Genomic DNA, 17,711 nt, shown 5'->3' on the forward strand with positions numbered 1-17,711 from the left:
ATAGAAAAAAAATACAAATATCTCCAGCAAGTCCCAACTTTTGTATGACATATTAAAATGCAGCAAAGCACGAAAAAACTGTTAAACAAATAGCAAACCAACCCACGATTTCCTCCTTATCCCACATTTAAAAAAAAAAAAAACAAAAAAAACCCACGATTTCCACCACTCTTCTCAGTCAATAATGCAGAGCTACAACATTGTATTCAACAATGGCAAGAGTAGTATTAATAAAATAAGTCTTGGCCAACGCCAACCCACGTGCCAATCGGAAAACACCAGTTCCACCGATTATTGGCAACTCTCTGACTGAATGCACCACTGGGTTACGACCCAAAACGGTGAGGCTGCTCCCATTGTGCTTGCCACTTGTGAAAACGAAGTTCACAGACATAAGAAGACTCACTTCCTCTTGGGAGGCGAACCCGTAGAGCCCTTGAGCTCGACCCAAGAGCTCAGATGTGGGTTCGGGTCCCTTGGTTAGCGGGTTGTCAAAGATGTTGACTAGCCCGAAGAAGGTGGGTGATTTGAAGGTGTTGGGTGCTCGGGCTACCCCCACTGAGGTCTGGCTTGGGCCCAAAACGACGTCGTGGAAGTAGAAGTGCAGACGGGTCAGCTTCTGTTTTGCTAGATGAAGGTTTTGAAACCATTGCTCAATCTCAGGTCCTTCAATGGTGCATTGTACCGTTGGCATGGCTAGGCATAGTGAGAGCAAAAGGTTTAGAAATATTGGACCAACCTTTCCCATTTTTGTGTCTCTCTGTGTATGAATCTCTCAATTGAGAAAACTTTGAAGGGCAAGGAGGTATTTTAATTGCTTTTCTTCAATTGGTGGCCCACTAGCCCATGATCCGGCATAAATTGGCACCTTGTTGCTTGACCAAATAAGCTACATTTTTTAATCTCTCCTTAACGTGAATTTTAATTTCAGTTTGCATAATCAAATGCACTGATGTGATCCTTATTTCATGGCGGGAAGAAAAGTAAAAAAAATTCAAGAAAAAAAAAAAAGGAGAAAAAGCAGTTGGACTGGAGGAAACAATGATGGTGGATGCAATACTTTGGCTTATCATAATCCAATGTTTTACATGACAAACAAAGTTCAACACCAAACCAAAGACACTTTTGTGGGTCCTAGTAGGCACTGGATTATCATTAAAGGAGTTGTAGGGTAAGTTCCTTTTATCTAAACCTAAGCATGGGTGCTAATGATTATTTGACCTAACGACGCACTTAAGTTCAAATCTCATTTACGACACTTGTTAATATATGTTTTTAAAATAAAGCTTGAGTTTGAATGAAGTGGGATAGCATAAACAATTCCACGTTGTAGCCGGCAATACTAAAGGAGGATCTTTACTGTATCTGGACTCATTTATACCATATATGACCAAGCAACTAGAAGCAACTTTAGGCAAAGCAAAGAGTCCCACATTGGAATATTACAAGAAGTGAAGTCTCCCCTTCACCTATAAAAGGAGACCACTCTCCCAATAGAAAAGGATCCTGGGGCTGGGCTTGATCTTTAGTCATGACCTTCTCATTTCTTACATTTAAATTTGGGTCCAGCCCTATGAACAAATGTAAATACACAATATTATAATAATGAGAATATTCTTCTCCGTGGACGTAGCCTATTCATTAAGGGTGAACTACGTATATCTTGTATTCTATATATTTATCGCTTGCTCAAATTCTCACACACTTGGTGAAGGTCCTCACCTTCACCCATCGTCCATCATACCTCATCACTAAGTTGGACTCAAAAGTGCCGAAACATTTTTGAGCGTCAACAGTTTGGCGCCACCTGTGGGAATCGACACAAAAAGCTTCTGTCATTCTCCCCTTTTTTAGTGCCCTTCGGCACCAAATTGCAGAATATGATATTTCAAGGAAAAACCAATCAGAATGCGGATACCATTTTTGCATGGCTTGCATGACCAAACCACCATCTCAATTCAGAGTGCCGTTCGGCACCCCCTTTGAAGAGAAAGTTTGGCACCCTTATAATCAACATTATCTAATTGTCATTCGGCAATACCCATAGTGAGGCAACTTTGAGTCACAAGGCACCAAGATGCCGAAGACACCACTCTTGCCGAATCCTCTATCAGATAAGTGGCATACCCATTATTTTTACAAATGATCTAATACTTCCAATATTAGATGAAACACATTTGCATATCTTATCGTATATTTTAATATATCTATAAGTATGCAATTCAGTGGTTCTATATATTATTCAAGTGGCTGACATAAACATGGGATCAATCGGTGGCCTAGCCACATCTTCAAATCTTCCCATTTTAATACTATTTTTGTCCTATTTGTCATAGGAAAGGGTGGAGCCATTTGAATGGACATGCCGAACGGCACCCACCCATCTCAAATGTTCAACCATCATCTGATGGAAGCCACTCAAAACAGTATGGCAAGTTCAAAACACGGGATGGACAACTCCAAAGTGGCCATCGGCACCGCATCTTCCAAACAAATTGATTGGTCAAACCATGATATCCCTATCCGATTCAGAAAGCTTAAAAACCAGAGAGTAACCAAGCTTGCAGCTTATTCATGGGTTACTGAATAGTGCACCACACGCTAGAAATTTATCTAGACACCCAAAATAGAACGGGTTCATCCCCAGCAAGGCCACCACCGAGACCAAACGTAAGGAAGAAATGGCAAGGACCGTGTCATCCCCATCGACACCTCTCATCGATTGAGACATAAGACAATCCCTAGGTGTCTTCATAAAACATGGGAGCCCCCATCCGACTTCCAAAACCATCGGCAATGCCCCTATCGATCGGTAGGGCGGCGACAGATCGCGAAGGACAGTTTCCATACCTGCTGAAACGACAAAGTTGACGACAAATGGGACCTTCAATGTCAAAACCTCTCTCTGCCGAAATCTCTCAAGACACCCATGGTGTCATACATGCTGAACGGCAACTACCATGTGTCGACCTCCATAGCTCGAAAAGCTGTAAATTGCCGAATGGCACCCAGTCTTGCCGCACTACCGTGGTGACTGCACGAGCTCTTTCTGACGATGAAGAACTGGAGGGCTTGCAAAAATTCCTTCCAATCACCCTTGCCGTTCAGCAAGGGAGAAACGCCTTCACCTTTGCCGAACGGCAAGAGTAATGCCGAAACAGGGAGCTTGCGAAATCTGCTCAAGACACTTCGGATTCACCAAGTGTTACCTGCCGAAGGAAGAGAGACAACCAACTGTCACCGTGGCCTCACCATGGCTTCACGCCGGAATCAATGGAAGACTCGACCTCTCTTTCGAACCAAGTCGTGCCGAAGCCGTGACGCGAAGCCAGCAATCTCTGAACCGGTCCTTCTTTTTTGTTTTCGGTCACCCTTGCCGAACGACGGCTGCAAAACCAGAGAAATAATATGAAGCGATTGGCACCTAGTGTTCATCCCCAAATCCTTTAGCTTCAGCTAGTGGATTTCAGAAGCCATATCCACCTTCAAAAGGCTTTCAAAAATGCATTATCAAACGACAAACCCTGTCTTCGGTAACCACCCAAAAGGAGGTATCACCACAAGGCATGGTCTCCTCGTCAGAACTTGCAAATAGCCGAACGGTAACGTTGGGCGTAGCTCATCTGGGAGCCTTCTCAACAGCACAAATCATCCTACCTTTCGGTAGGATAGGATTAAGCCAAGTGATACGCTTAGACCTCCAATTGATCTGCAATTTATTAATCGGCAGCTCCACCAATCACCGATCAATGCCTCACATCAGATGAATGCCCATATTCATGGTCTCGAAATCTCCCATTGCCGAACAGCAACGCCGAGCGTGACTCAACTCGGAAGCTACACTTTTAACAACACATGACCAGCTTGCCGAACGGTACCCCAAGTGTTGAGGACAACAAGAGCTTCACATAACAACGTCTTACCGGTAAGTCTTGACCACCGCAAGACAAGAAGGAAGCAGCGACACTAGTCCTCCCTTCAGCTCACTCTGTATGAGCCTCTCACCATTCGGTACCTCTAGCAGAGAATTTTATCAATACACCCATGCCATCTTGCAAGTGCTAAGCAACAGGTCGACTAATCGGTGATTCACGTGCTTGCTGGAGCTGACACATCTTCAGCCCATCACTTGCATAAATTGCCAGGTCTCTGTGCCCAGCATAAATTGCCGAACTGAAATCGAAATCCAAGCTGCTACAAGAATGCTAAATGGCAGATCAAGAGTGTCGAGATCAAGCTTTCATTTTTGGAAATATTCTGAGGTTTACAAATGGCATCCCATGTGGCTCCATGTGCAGGCCAACTCCCCATGATCTCTGAAGTCAATAGCCGAACGGTAATTTCCAAAATTACTAAACCCATAAACCAAGTTTCATGGGCCCACCACAAGTTGAATTCTGAACCAGGTAGTGGCAACTAAATTTTGCAAGACACCACCACATGGTTTCCTTCTCAAAAGCACCAAAAGTACAACATGCCGTTCAGCAATATTTACCTTGTCTTTCGGCAGCTGATACTAACATGCCTATTCGGCATCTAGTGACAATGTACCTTCAGTACCCTGCTGTTCAGTAGAATGACCGAATTGCCTTTCGGCACATAAGCATCATTACATGCTCATCATGGCCATTGGCACATCTACATCGTCATGATTTGCATCGCTGCCATCGACACATATTATCACATAACATTATTGCCTTCGGCACATATGATCATCGGCATATACGCCAAAAGAAAAACCCAAGACTATTAGCCATCGACAATAATCATTGGTAAGCTTGTTCTACAAGCATCTTGATTCGACGAGAGCGATGCCTTTGGCACCCCGTCATCATTTGACAAGAGAGATGCCTTCGGCACCCTGTCATCATTAGACGAAAGCGATGCCTTAGGTACCCCGTCATCATTTGACAAGAAAGATGCCTTCGGCAACCCGTCATCATTAGACGCGAGCGATGCCTTCTACACCCGTCATCATTCGATGCGAGCAATGCCTTCGGCACCCGTCATCATTTGGCGAGCGATGCATTCAGCACCCCGTCATCATTCGGCGCGGCGATGCATTCGCACCCGTCATCATTAGACGCGAGCGATGCCTTCGGTACCCGTCATCATTAGACGCGAGCGATACCTTCGGCACCGTCATCATTCGACGCGAGCGATGCCTTTGGCACTCCGTCATGATTCGGCGAGAGCGATGCCTTCGGCACCTCATCATCATTAGACGCGAGCGATACCTTCGGCACCCCGTCATCATTTGGCGAGAGCGATGCCTTCAGGCTCCATCATCATTAGACGGGAGCGATGCCTTTGGCACCCCATCATCATTAGACGCGAACGATGCCTTCGGCACCCCGTCATCATTCGACGCGAGCGATGCTTTTGGCACCCCGTCATGATTCGACGAGAGTGATGCCTTCGGTACCCCGTCATCATTCGACTCAAGTGATGCCTTTGGCACCTCGTCATCATTTGGCGAGAGGGATACGACACCCCCATCATCATTCGGTGAGAGCGATGCCTTGGGTACCCCGTCATCATTCAGCGAGAGCGATGCATTCGGCACTCCATCATCATTAGATGTGAGGGATGCCTTTTGCACCTGTCATGATTCTACGAGAGTGATGCCTTCGGCATCCCGTCATGATTCTACGAGAGCGATGCCTTGGCACCTGTCATCATTAGATCGAGCGATGCCTTCATACCCATCATCATTCGACGTGAGCGATGCCTTCGGCACCCAGTCATCATTTGGCGAGGGCGATGCCTTCGGCACCCCACCATCATTCGGCACCATCGACACCACACTACTTAGAAGAAGACTAAGGTGTTGCTCAGTTAGTGCATTAAAAATTATAAGTCCTCAACCAAGAAGTACCTCCTTGCTTGAGAACTTAGGGGACTTCTGTTTATACCATATCTGACCAAGCAACTAGAAGCAACTCTAGGCAAAGCAAAGAGTCCCACATTGGAATATTACAAGAAGTGAAGGCTCCCCCTCACATATAAAAGGAGACCATTCTCCCCTTAGAAAAGGATATTGGGGCTGGGCTTGATCTTTAGTCATGACCTTCTCCTTTCTTACATTTAAATTTGGGTCCAGCCCCATGTACAAATGTAAATACACAATATTATAATAATGAGAATATACTTCTCCGTGGACGTAGCCCATTCATTAAGGGTGAACCACGTATATCTTGTGTTCTGTATATTTATCGCTTGCTCAAATCCTTACACACTTGGTGAAGGTCCTCACCTTCACCCATCATCCATCATACCTCATCATTAAGTTGGGCTCAAAAGTGCCGAACCATTTTTGAGGGTCAACATGACTAATTCATGCTCAAATCCTCTCACCCTTTTGTACTTTGTATGACCATTGGAGATTAATAAGACATTAGAGGTAATATCTTATTTAAGAGGTTTGGGTTTTAAAATCTTGACACTTTATTGTTTGGTTGAGCATCTCCATGATAAAGAGGAGCAGCTCCAGTTGATGACTCAAATTGGCTTAAAAGAGTACAATTTGGCAAACTTTACATCCAAATATATAGACTAAAACTTTCTCACATTCAACTCCTCAAATTCAACTTCCTTATGCTAGTTATGAGATTAGCGATCAATTTTGTGAGGGGAAGATTATACACAACATTTCTATGTGATAATTTCTTCTTACTAATTGGGTGTTAGTTGGATTGACCCAAGTTTTTAGTGTGCTTCTAAAGTGGTCATGAGTTCAAGCTCCCGTGATACCTGTGTGAGTTTTCCCCTCTCCCCTTCCTAACTTTGACAAGAAAAAAAAAGGAAAAAAGAAGAAGAAGAAAATTTCTTCTTAACTTTTCAAATTAATATATAAACTAAAACTTTGTTTTCAAAAGAGTACATGTCCTTTATTATTCTTTTTTATCTTCCAACTCATGTGACATACAAATTTCTTTGGTAGTCTCATTTAATATAAGTTATAAAAATAATGTTATGGTCAATCGCCTACACAATACTCTAGAGTTATAAAAATGATGTTACGGTCTATCGCAAATTTTACTGTAATAAAATGAAAATTACCCTATAAATATCTTCAAATTTAAAGAATCAAAAGTAGTGTAAAGTCCAAACATATTCATCATCCCAAAGTCGCGGACCCGGCATGCTTTACTTGAGACAAATTTATTGAAGTGAAATTAAATTGTCATGACAAGGATGGCATATCGTGGAGAAGAATCACTCATTGTCATGAAAAATCGAGGCCAAAAAAGGTGTTTGTTTTCGCATGGCCAAATCACTTTCATTTCCTTTATTTTTTTGTGATGGCAAATCAGACAATGAAGCTAACCAATTATATCTACCTGCCTAATATGATTTATTATCAAAAGTGATTCTTTGCATCAACATATCTATGTCCATTAACCATGCAAATTACTTTTTTCAGATGTAATTTTCTTTATTCTAATATAAAAATGTCACGAGAAGAAGGTTTGAGATGTTTGGACAGGTGTCGAATCTCCGGAGGACCAAAACAAAGGGAAGAGTCACATTGCTAGTGGTGGTGGGTTTTTATTCCCTATATTACATGAAAAATATGTGGAAGAGAATTGATAGGAATCAAAACGGCAGGGCTGAAATGCTAGGAAATTTTGTGGACAGAAAAATTTGATAGACCTTCTATGCTACCAACTTCTTGGATCACATATAATTATCAAGGCATAGAACAGCTTTATATTGACCAGTCATCAAAAAGCTATTTCAATATGCTTTTGATGTCAATTTTCTAATCTAGAATTTAGGTCACGAACCTAAAGAAAATACGATCTGATGATTATAAAAATTAGCAATTTTCCTTTGAACAGACATTAAGCGTTGCATTGGTGATTTTGATCGTTGATCCATATTGTGTAGCCTATGAGAGAGAACGGGGGACTCTAAAAAAATAGGTATCACGGCTCAACATTAAGCAAATAGCAAATTGAACCGACAAAGGAAAGCAAACTATCACTACATATTCCTAACTTTTTGCACCATATCAACCCAATATAAATTCATCACCGAATATTTCTAATGAAGGTAAGACTCATCAAGAAATGGTAGATGACATAAATAAAAGTATATAAAACTAGTACTAGACGGATGAAATATCAAAAGAAAAAGTAACTCACTCTAGTGAATTACAGTAACATTGTATCCAACGATTGCATCACCCGTGGTAAAATCAATCCAATGTGTCTTGGCAATTGCATACCCCCGGCCCAACCGGAAAACCCCGGTTCCAGCCACGACCGGCATCTCCCGAACGGGGTTCATAGCCGAGTTCTTACCCAGAATACTAATCGAGCTACCGTTGTACATGCCATCCGTGAACCCAAAGTTCATGGCCATAATCAGCCCAAGCTCTTGCTGGCAAGATGACCCGTACAGTCCTTGGGCCCGACCCACGAGCTTGGAGTTCGGGTCGGGTGTTTCAGTAAGCGGGTCATCCGCCATAAGCAAAGCTCCGAAAAGGGTGGGGGACTTCTCGGTGTCTGTGGCTTGGGCTACACGCACGGCGCTTGGGGTCTTCCCGCTGACAGTGTCGTGGAAGTAGAACTGGAGGTTGGTCACTGTCTCCGACGACGTCGTCTTCTTTCTCGTCTTGAGCTTCTTGGCCCACTTCAGCTCTGTGGAGTTTTGAGCTCCTTCAATGGCTGCCAGTAGAGAGATGAGCATGAGCAAAATCAGAGGGGTTGCTGAGTTTGCCATTGGGTTTAGTTTTGGAGGATGTTTGCTGGGTTTGGGTTTGCGAACTGGGTTAAATAATGGGCGAGAGTTCAAACGCCGTTAAGCTACCCATCAACTAGAAGAAGATTTTTATTGGGGCCCACTAGTTATACGTGGCCAATTCTCTTCTTTCACCAGGATTGTGTCACAACTTTCCACAAAGAAAAAAAAAAAGTCAAAAACACAGCTAGGGTTTTCAATTTAGAGTGTCTAAATTTCTTTTAATATTTTCGAAAAAAATAAAATAAAAAATTTCTGATATTTCATTAACGAAAAGAATAAAAGTCAGACAGATTAGGGCATGTTTTTTAGTGGGGTAGCCATAAATTTTGTTCCTAAAATTATAATTACAAATGTGAAGCAAGCAAAACAAAAACAGAAACTAAAAGAGAAAATGGGTCGCAAAGGACTTATTAGTGTAGTAGTTTGGAGCAAATGTTCTTGAATTCGGGTCCTAGTATTCGTGTAGTGTGTGTGAGTTTAGTATACTATCGTCTCTCTCAATATAAAAGAAAGGTCCTTTAAAAAAATTGAGAAAATGAGTCCATAATTAAGATACATGAATGATATCATAGTTTTTCCTATCCAGAATTGAAGAGAAACAAAATTTTCTACAATTACTAAACAGGGTTTAAACCTTAAATTGAAAATATAGAAAAGCACAACGAAAAAATTAATGCTTTTCAAATAATTAATGGGTAAGGAAAGAGTGGCGGTGGTCTGGTCACCATCATATAAATCAAAATTTCATAATTGCACGGAAAAGTTGGTTGGCCTATATTCTTGCCGACCCAAACAAATCCAGAAATTCTTTTTTTCTTTTTTTACTTTGTTTGGAATAAAAACATATATGCATGGCTGTTGCGTACCTACGGAACCCCAAATTCAAATGGGATGTTATCTATACAGTACGCGAGCACGAGCGACCGTCTCAGGTATTCATTTTGATCGGTTAATTAATAACATTTGTTATATTTTTTGTTCATATAAATCCAATCACCAATTATAATTTGAGGGAATTGGTAATTAACACAAAGTTCATATTATAATGGCTGGTTTATTTAATTTAAGTAAACCACAAATTATTTCCATGATCAACATTGCTCGATTCAATAATGAACTAGAGTAACCTTGTACTCAAGAATGGCGTCACCGTTGGTAACATTCAAAAATTGTGTTTTCACCTTGACAAAACCTTTCGCCATTCTAAACCTCCCTCTCCCTCCCACGACTGCCAGCTCACGCTCCCCCGGCTCCATGATCGGGTTCCTCGAGAACACGCTGAAGGAGCTCCCGTTAAACTTACCCGTCGTAAAACCGAAATCCGCGTACATCACTAGCCCTAAGCTGTTCTCGTCCTGGACGGATGACACGTAGAGCCCCTGCGCATTCCCGACCACTTTTGAAGTGAACTCGGGGCCCTCACGGAGCGCGTCGTCGATGGCCCACACGCTGCCGAATGGCGTCGCCGACTTGTCGTATTTTGTGCCCTTCGGACGTGCGACTTCTACGGCGGAGGGTTTGGTGCCGCTGATGATGTCGAAGAGGTAGAAGTGGAGGTGCGTGACTTTGTCTCTGTGGCGGACGTTGAGGAGCGTGGCGGAGTGGTAGGTAGAGAGTGTTGGTGTGATCGCGGTGAGAGCCAAAGCCAAAACGAGGACGAATCGACTGCCTTTCATTTTTAATTTTTTTTTGGTTTGCCGGTATTTGTTTGTTTGAGTGCGGGGACAGTTGGGTTGAGGTGTTGTCTTATATAGCAGATCAAAATTTGTGATTGGTTTGGAGTTGGATGATCCTAGCCGTTACATTGTTTCATGTTCATTGTGATTCATTTTGTGGTAATTAGTCTTATATGATAATAACTATTAAGGCAAAACTATATTTTCTGTTTAATCAGTCCTAAAGATGAAGATTTCTATCTGTTATTTTATAATTTCAGTTACCATATATGAATGGGGAGATCAGATATGACATACAGATCTTTCTTAATTTTCTGTACTTGTCTGAAATGGAGATTAAGAACTATTTCGATTTATAAATTCTTCGATATTGAGTAACATATAAGGAATAAAAAAAGGGTATTGCTAGGGCACCAACTCTTTGACCAACTTATTTTCTTCTTAATTAGTCCAAGGATGGATATTTTCTTTGTTGTTTAATTCAGGTTACCATATATGAACGACAATATATGATATGTTGCTTATTTTTCTTTCCTTTGGGGGAATCCGATGAGAAATTATAGAATGGTACAGTATCACAACGTCAGCTGGTGATACTTTCATTCAAAATTCGCCACATGTATTATTTTTTGACAACTGAATTCAACACTCATATTTACTTTTAAAATAAAATTAAAATGATTTTTTAAAAACTTTAAAAATAAAAAAAACCCAAAAACCGCCCGCTTCATCGATAGTGATCCCCCACCACTGTCTTTCCAAAACCCTCATTCTCACCGTCTTCCCTAAACCCTCATTCTCTGTGTGAATTTGATGACACGCCAACACATGGATGATTCCACTTTCACAATCATTAGGAAAAAAAAATTGATTCAGCTATTGATACATAGAAAGCTATGCAACCAAGATTGGATTCCTATTCACCTATAAAATTTGCTTTTCTTGTCGATAATCTCAATGGCCATATACCCTGTAGGACTTTGGAAGCTTATCTAAATTCCTTGAACCCTAAAGCCATCATAGAGAGAATTCCATGAACCCTAAATTGTAACACCCCGACTCTAATTAATTCATATTTTAATTTAATTAAGAGAAAATATTAATTTACTCTTGGGTTAAGGGTAATTTTGGTCAATTTCTTATCCGGGAAGATTTTGGGACCACGAGTGGTGTGGTTGTGTAGGTGGTACTGAGACGAAACCGTAGACAGGTGGTAGGCTTAAATTGGAGATTTAACGAAGTTTTGGCAATCAAAACTTGTTCGGTGGCAGTAAATATTCAAGGGTTTAGTAAAATCAGATTTTTCATTTTACCTCACTCTCTCTCTCTCTCTCTCTCTCTCTCTCTCTCTCTCTCTCTCTCTCTCTCTCTCTCTCTCTCTCTCTCCCGACTCTCTCTTTCTCTCTCTTCGATTCTCTTAGTCCTGAACGGAAGAGCCGGTCCGTTCGACTCACCTCGAAGCCCGATCACAACCCACGATTATCCCGACCGGAAAACTCGAAATCCGCCACGATATCGATGGTTCAAGTCGATTTTTCACGGCGTTGCGCGTCGTCTGGCCCAATCCCGGTGAACCGGTGAGGTTTCTTCTCCTTTTTTGTGCTCTAGCTGATTTTGGGATAGGTTTGGATCGATTTGCAGTTTAAATTCATGAATTTGGAACCTAGGTTTTGGTCGGTTTTCAATGTGAAATTCCGGCCACTTGCCGTCCGAATTGGACGTTGCCGTAGTTGAAAAAGATGCTCCATTCGTCGAGTAGTATCTAGGATTGGAAGGGTGGTTCGTAATTTGGAGATTTTCCGTAATTTCTCTATACACCTGCATACGGCGCTGTGGCGGCGCGTGGGCAAGGCTGGTGAAGTTGTTTTTCATCTTGATGAGATCCTTAGGTTGTCACGAGTGCGTAGGATTTTGGGGATCTCAATTTGGATATCGTTTGACTATCGAACGGATTTCGCATATTGTGCGTTATCCGGGTTCGATAAGTTTTAACCGTTGGATCGTTTCCAAACTGAAGTATGTTGATCTAGGTACTCTTAGAAACCTATAGGAATTCGCGGATCGTGAATCGGAGCCCCGGATGTTCCGATTCAAAAATTTGAAGTTTGGGGAATCGCGATTATCGTACGATTGTGAAGCGATTCCCAAACCTGTAACCGGACCTTAGGATATTCCTTTGGACGTGAGCGCACCGGGAACTTGGGGATTTGAGTATTTCCTTTTGTGAAATTCTATTTTGGAAGTACGTGATATTAATCAAGGATTTGTATCTCGAAATAGGTACTTGTTGACCACTGCAGGGACCCTCTCGGGGCCGGGCAGCTTGGTATTATTTGTGAGTGGACTTTGTTTTAAGCATATGCATGGTTTTATTGATGAAAGCTTTGTGCATATATTTTAAATGGTGGTTTTGAGTTAATAAGCATTTGATTGATGGATTTGAATATTCTTATACATCTTGGCTATATATTTTGAGTATAGACATATATATTTGAGTATGATGAATATGTTGATATGAATTTTAGGATGACTATCTATATTGTCTATGTATAGAGTATGAGAGGTTGTTGTGGTGAGATTGTGGAAAGATGTGAGTTTGAGGGATGGTTGTGAGATGTATGAATATGTTAGGTGAGTACCATTCCCAGTTACTAGGCTTCCCACACACGCTGCTGGCGCGGTGGGGTGGGAAGGCCATGAGATTACGGGTCTCACACATGTCGCTGGCAGTGCGGTGTGTGAGACACTTTCCATACGTGTCGTTGGCAGTGCCGACGTATGGGAATAGTATGTATATTGCTTGAGTATCATCACACACGTCGTTGGCAGTGCGGTGGGGTGGTGATACTGTCTGCGCGCGTAGGACTTGTTATGAGATTTGTGAGCTACACGTGTCGTTGGCAGTGCCGGCGTGTGAGCTATGGAGTTCCGTCCCCCGGTTGGACTACTCATCCCTGGACGCGGGTTAGTGTTCGAAATCACGTACCAGTAACAATCCCCCAGTTGGATTGTCTCCCCGGTACATTAGTATGGAGAGAAGTATATATTATATTAAAGTCCTAGCTATATATATATATATATATTTATATATGAGTATTTACGGGTTGATGAGAGTTGTATATCATTGGGAAATGAGTGGTGGATTTGAGTTGTGGAGATGTTTTGGACTTTGGGAATTTGTGTTTGAGTTTTGGTTTCTGAATTGTGAAACTGCATGCTAGATCATTATTTTACATGGTGGGGTTATTGTGTTGATTTAAAGTGCAAACTTTATTTTTGTCCACTCACATATTTCTGTTTTGCGCCCCCCAGGCAATAGTCGCTTTTAGCGTTGAGCGTTGCTGAGCTCCAAACTTTTCAGTTGTTAGGGTCTATGTAAATTCTTTCTACTCAACTGTTTGTTGTAAACAAATTCTGTAGATGCTCTGTTATCGCCCATGTTAGGTTGCTACTTGTGGCCGGAGGCCATTTTATGTTGGATTGTTGTATGTTAAAAGCATGCTGGCAGTTGGAATATATCTATGATGTAAATTATGCAGGTTGAATATTGTTGGGTTTGAACATTTTACAGGGGAGACTCTGCCAAAATTTTGGTAGGATGTCTTGGATTTTTAGTAAGTGGGCCCGGCATCAGTGTGATGTCGGCACCAAGACGGATCCGCCTCGGGTTGGGAAATTTTGGGGCGGGTCTGTCATAAATCCATAATAGAGAGGAGGGATGGAGAGGGAGAAAAGAGAGAGATTGGAAAAATGAAAGAACGACAGGAGCCATGGCAGAAAGTGGGCAGTCGGCGAGCTCAGGGAAGTGGTTGTTGGAAATTTTTATTATTAATGAGTTTTTTTTTTTTTTTTTTATGGTTTTAAATTATAAAATTAGAATTTTAAATCCAGCTGTATAAATAATTAATTTTTCTTTTAAAAATAATACATATGGCGCATTTTGAATGGAAGTATCACTAGATGACGTGGTGATACCGTATCATTCTATAATTTCTCCCGAATTGGAGATTAGAACTATTCCGATTCATGAATCAAAAATTATATACGGTTTACACATTAAAATCCGTAATACGTGGAAAATCAGGATTTAGATGAGTTACTATTCATTCTCTGCCATATTCCCAACTTCTTCAGTTCTTGACTTCTCCCACTCTAATTCAAGTAAACATGAAATTATCAAAATTTTGTCCCAACTAAGATGCATCATGTAATTTATAGATGACATCACAACACACTTGGTTCATGATTGCAAAAAAAATAAGTAAATTTCGGTTGAAGGCTATTCTAAATCATTATCAAGGCAAAAATGTAGGAGCCTTCTAACTTTAGTAGCTTGCTCAAAACCTTAGGCAATCTGGATCAGCTTTGGCTCAGAACCCTTCAGTCCCCCAAAGGTTATGCCAAAGGGCACACCCTTCTTGTCATATCCAGCAGGGACACTAATTCCTGGGAAACCCCCAATTGCAAGCACAGGGGAAACATCTGAACCAGGAGTCACCAATGCATCTAGCCTGCTGTCTGTCAACAATTTCTCAAACCCATATTTTGTTACCTTTGCTAGATTCAACAATGCTGCCTTTTCATTGTTGCCTATCCCATTTGTTGCTTGGGCTGCAAGAAAAATGTCTTGTCCAAATTCCTTGATCAATTCCTTCACAGAAAAATCAAGTTTATTGGTCATCCTTGAACATGATTTATAGGGAACTTATTGTGCATGTGTATAATTTACTTACCACACCCGAGAACTTGAGGTTGAAGGCGATTACATCTGCCAATGATCGAACCGGAGATACCACCAGGTCTTTTAGATATGCATTCAAGGCTAGCTTGAACTCAGCCAGTGATGCTGTTGCTTCCCCACTCAAATTGAAGTTCAAGATAACATCAATGTTGGCTATTTCTAAATGGTCTACCAAAACAGCACCTCCTTGCCTGCAATTTGCAGAAAGAACATTGTATCATGTTAAACACTACATTTAATTGGTTCAGTTGGACTAGTAGTGAGCTCGAAAGTGCATAAAGTGCTACCTTAGAGTCTGGAAATGTTTCTCAAACGCTTGAAGCTGGAGAGATCCGCTGCCAGAAGTGAAGAAGGGATCCCTCACTATTCCAAGTCTCTTTCCTTTGAGCCCGTACGCCTGAAGAAATTGTTTGTAGCCACCGCTTGGAATGTACTTGGAGGCTTCTCTGGTTGCTTGATCATTGTAATCATAGCCTACAACGGCATCAAGAACATGAACGGCATCTGAAACTGTCCTGGTGATGGGCCTATTACATTCAACACAGTATAATACTACATTAGCTAAGGTTACAGAAGTGTATATTGTTGTTGAAACAAGCAAAGAACATCATAACAACAAATAGTATTTTCTTGGGCTAAGTTGCTAACTGAGATGGAGGAACAGAGTAGAAAAATCCAGACAATGAAATGTTTGGTTTCGATTAAGAGCACGTACCCAACGGTGTCCTGTCTTGGAGTTACTGGAATCACCCCTGCACGGCTGGTGAGGCCAACTGTTGGTTGATGCCCACAACTGAGTTGAAACTTGCTGGACATAATATGGAGCCACCATCAGTCTCAGTCCCCAGAGATACTGCTACCAAATTTGCTGCAGCTGAAATTGCTGGGCCACTGCTTGATCCACAGGGAGTTGCTGATAGCACATAAGGGTTCTGCACACAACCATAGAGGATTGAAATGGTAATTACAAGTTACGCGCAAAATCCATACTAATTCACACGCATTTGACAAGAACTTCAAAGCTCACCTTTCCTTGGCCACCTCTAACACTCCAACCAGCGGGTGCTGTAAGAGACCTAAACTGAGCCCACTCACTTAAGCTAGCCTTGCCCAATATGATGACTCCCGCACTCCTCAACTTGCTCACCACGCCGGCATCACGAGGCACGACTGAGCCAAGCAGAGCCAACGAGCCAGCAGTGGTGTTAAGCTTATCTTTGGTTCCAATGTTGTCCTTGAGCACGATAGGAATGCCATGTAACCCAGAATAGTAACCAGGACACTTTGCCTTTCGCTGATAGTCCGCCTTATCAGCTTGGTAAAGGGCATCTGGGTTCACCTCTATGACTGCATTAAGGACCGGGTTGAGCCTGCGGATTTCTTGAAGGTAGAACTAAACAATTTTTCTTGAAGTCAGTTGGTTCTGTTTGAAAGCTTGTTGGAGATCAGAGATTGTAGCTTCTCTAATATAGAGCCCATGGACAAAAAGTTTGGGACCCAAATGAAGCAAAGGATAGAAGAATGAGAAGCAAAGTTGGGAAGAGAGGAAAGCATGATGGTGATTTTGCAGCCATTGAAGTAATGTAGTGGCTGATTTGATTTGCTCAGAGGAGTTCTACCAGCTACAATTTATATAAACAAAATCTTTGGACCGCTGACAGTTTCTTAGTCTCAATCGGGCATGGTCTCTTTGTAGCCTAGTTCAAGTTTTTACAAGATGCTTTAGTTAAATGCATGCCATTGTGCAATAAAATACAAAAATAACAAGGCTAAGAGCATATGGCAATGAATCGATAATCGGCTAAACTCTGCAGCATTTTACGAATATTCGAGAAGAAGATAGTCCAGAGACATGCATAAACGATTTTTAGCATTTTACTTGGTTATAAAAAGTTGCCTTGCCTATGACCAATTCATAGCCTTGGCCGTCTCTCTTCTGGTAAATATAGCTTCTACTGCTTAATTGCTTGTATTTGAGATTTAATCGATCTCGTCTCGTCTATTTGGATTTGGGAAGATGCTTTTCAGGGTTATAATACATCAGCCATAGTAAGTAGGGACCCATGTACTAATCAAGCAAAAAATCAATTAATTTTAATCAAATCAAACCTACAAAATCTGACTTACCTTTATCCATCAACGGAGAGTCACCACCACCACCAGTTGCCATTTACACACTAAAGCCCAGCTACCCCCATCCTCCCTGGTGTTCCTTCTCCAAAGTGATGGGCTTTCCTGTCCTAGGTTGTTCTTGTCCTAGCTGGTGTTCCGGTTGTTAGTCTGGTTACCTTTTTGTTTGGTTGTTAGCAGCTGGTTGTGATGTTTCCCTCCTTTTCCTTTCGCGTTTTAATGAAAGTCCGTTTTGACAAAAAGAAGGAAAAATGCCCAGCTACCTCTCTTCTCTCTCATTTTTCTTTGTCTGGTGCGATTTCCAAGGGAATATGTAATAGATTCTTCTTTTTTATCCAATTATTTTTAATGCAGCATATTTATGCTGCTATTGATCAAAGAGCAATTTGATTAGATGATATTCAATTGGTTAA

The 17,711-nt window shown here is 41.6% G+C and overlaps 2 protein-coding genes and 2 pseudogenes across 3 annotated transcripts; all 4 read right to left on the bottom strand.

Moving 5' to 3' along the window:
* Positions 1-22: 22 nt before the first annotated feature.
* Positions 23-807, bottom strand: LOC103343844 (dirigent protein 21 pseudogene; annotated as a pseudogene).
* Positions 808-8,068: 7,261 nt separating this feature from the next.
* LOC103343843 (dirigent protein 23) lies at positions 8,069-8,797 on the bottom strand. Its single transcript, XM_008247482.2, has one exon. The coding sequence runs from the start codon at positions 8,728-8,730 to the stop codon at positions 8,152-8,154; it is 579 nt and encodes a 192-aa protein (XP_008245704.1). The 5' UTR covers positions 8,731-8,797; the 3' UTR covers positions 8,069-8,151.
* Positions 8,798-9,789: 992 nt separating this feature from the next.
* On the bottom strand, positions 9,790-10,482 carry LOC103343842 (dirigent protein 15-like). The gene has a single exon (XM_008247481.2). The coding sequence runs from the start codon at positions 10,425-10,427 to the stop codon at positions 9,858-9,860; it is 570 nt and encodes a 189-aa protein (XP_008245703.2). The 5' UTR covers positions 10,428-10,482; the 3' UTR covers positions 9,790-9,857.
* Positions 10,483-14,409: 3,927 nt separating this feature from the next.
* On the bottom strand, positions 14,410-17,627 carry LOC107882004 (putative amidase At4g34880; annotated as a pseudogene). Its single transcript, XR_016127650.1, has 6 exons — positions 17,296-17,627; positions 16,196-16,865; positions 15,884-16,100; positions 15,456-15,695; positions 15,161-15,359; positions 14,410-15,078 (listed from the first exon to the last, which is right to left on the bottom strand). The product of XR_016127650.1 is annotated as a putative amidase At4g34880 (transcript).
* Positions 17,628-17,711: the final 84 nt, after the last annotated feature.

Source organism: Prunus mume, linkage group LG6 (assembly GCF_029339155.1).
Source record: "Prunus mume cultivar Tortuosa linkage group LG6, ASM2933915v1, whole genome shotgun sequence".
Taxonomy (NCBI): Eukaryota; Viridiplantae; Streptophyta; class Magnoliopsida; order Rosales; family Rosaceae; genus Prunus; species Prunus mume.

Bases quoted from the DNA above. Each gene is read 5' to 3' on its own strand.
- LOC103343843 (XM_008247482.2), bottom strand. From the start codon at position 8,730: ATGGCAAACTCAGCAACCCCTCTGATTTTGCTCATGCTCATCTCTCTA.
- LOC103343842 (XM_008247481.2), bottom strand. From the start codon at position 10,427: ATGAAAGGCAGTCGATTCGTCCTCGTTTTGGCTTTGGCTCTCACCGCG.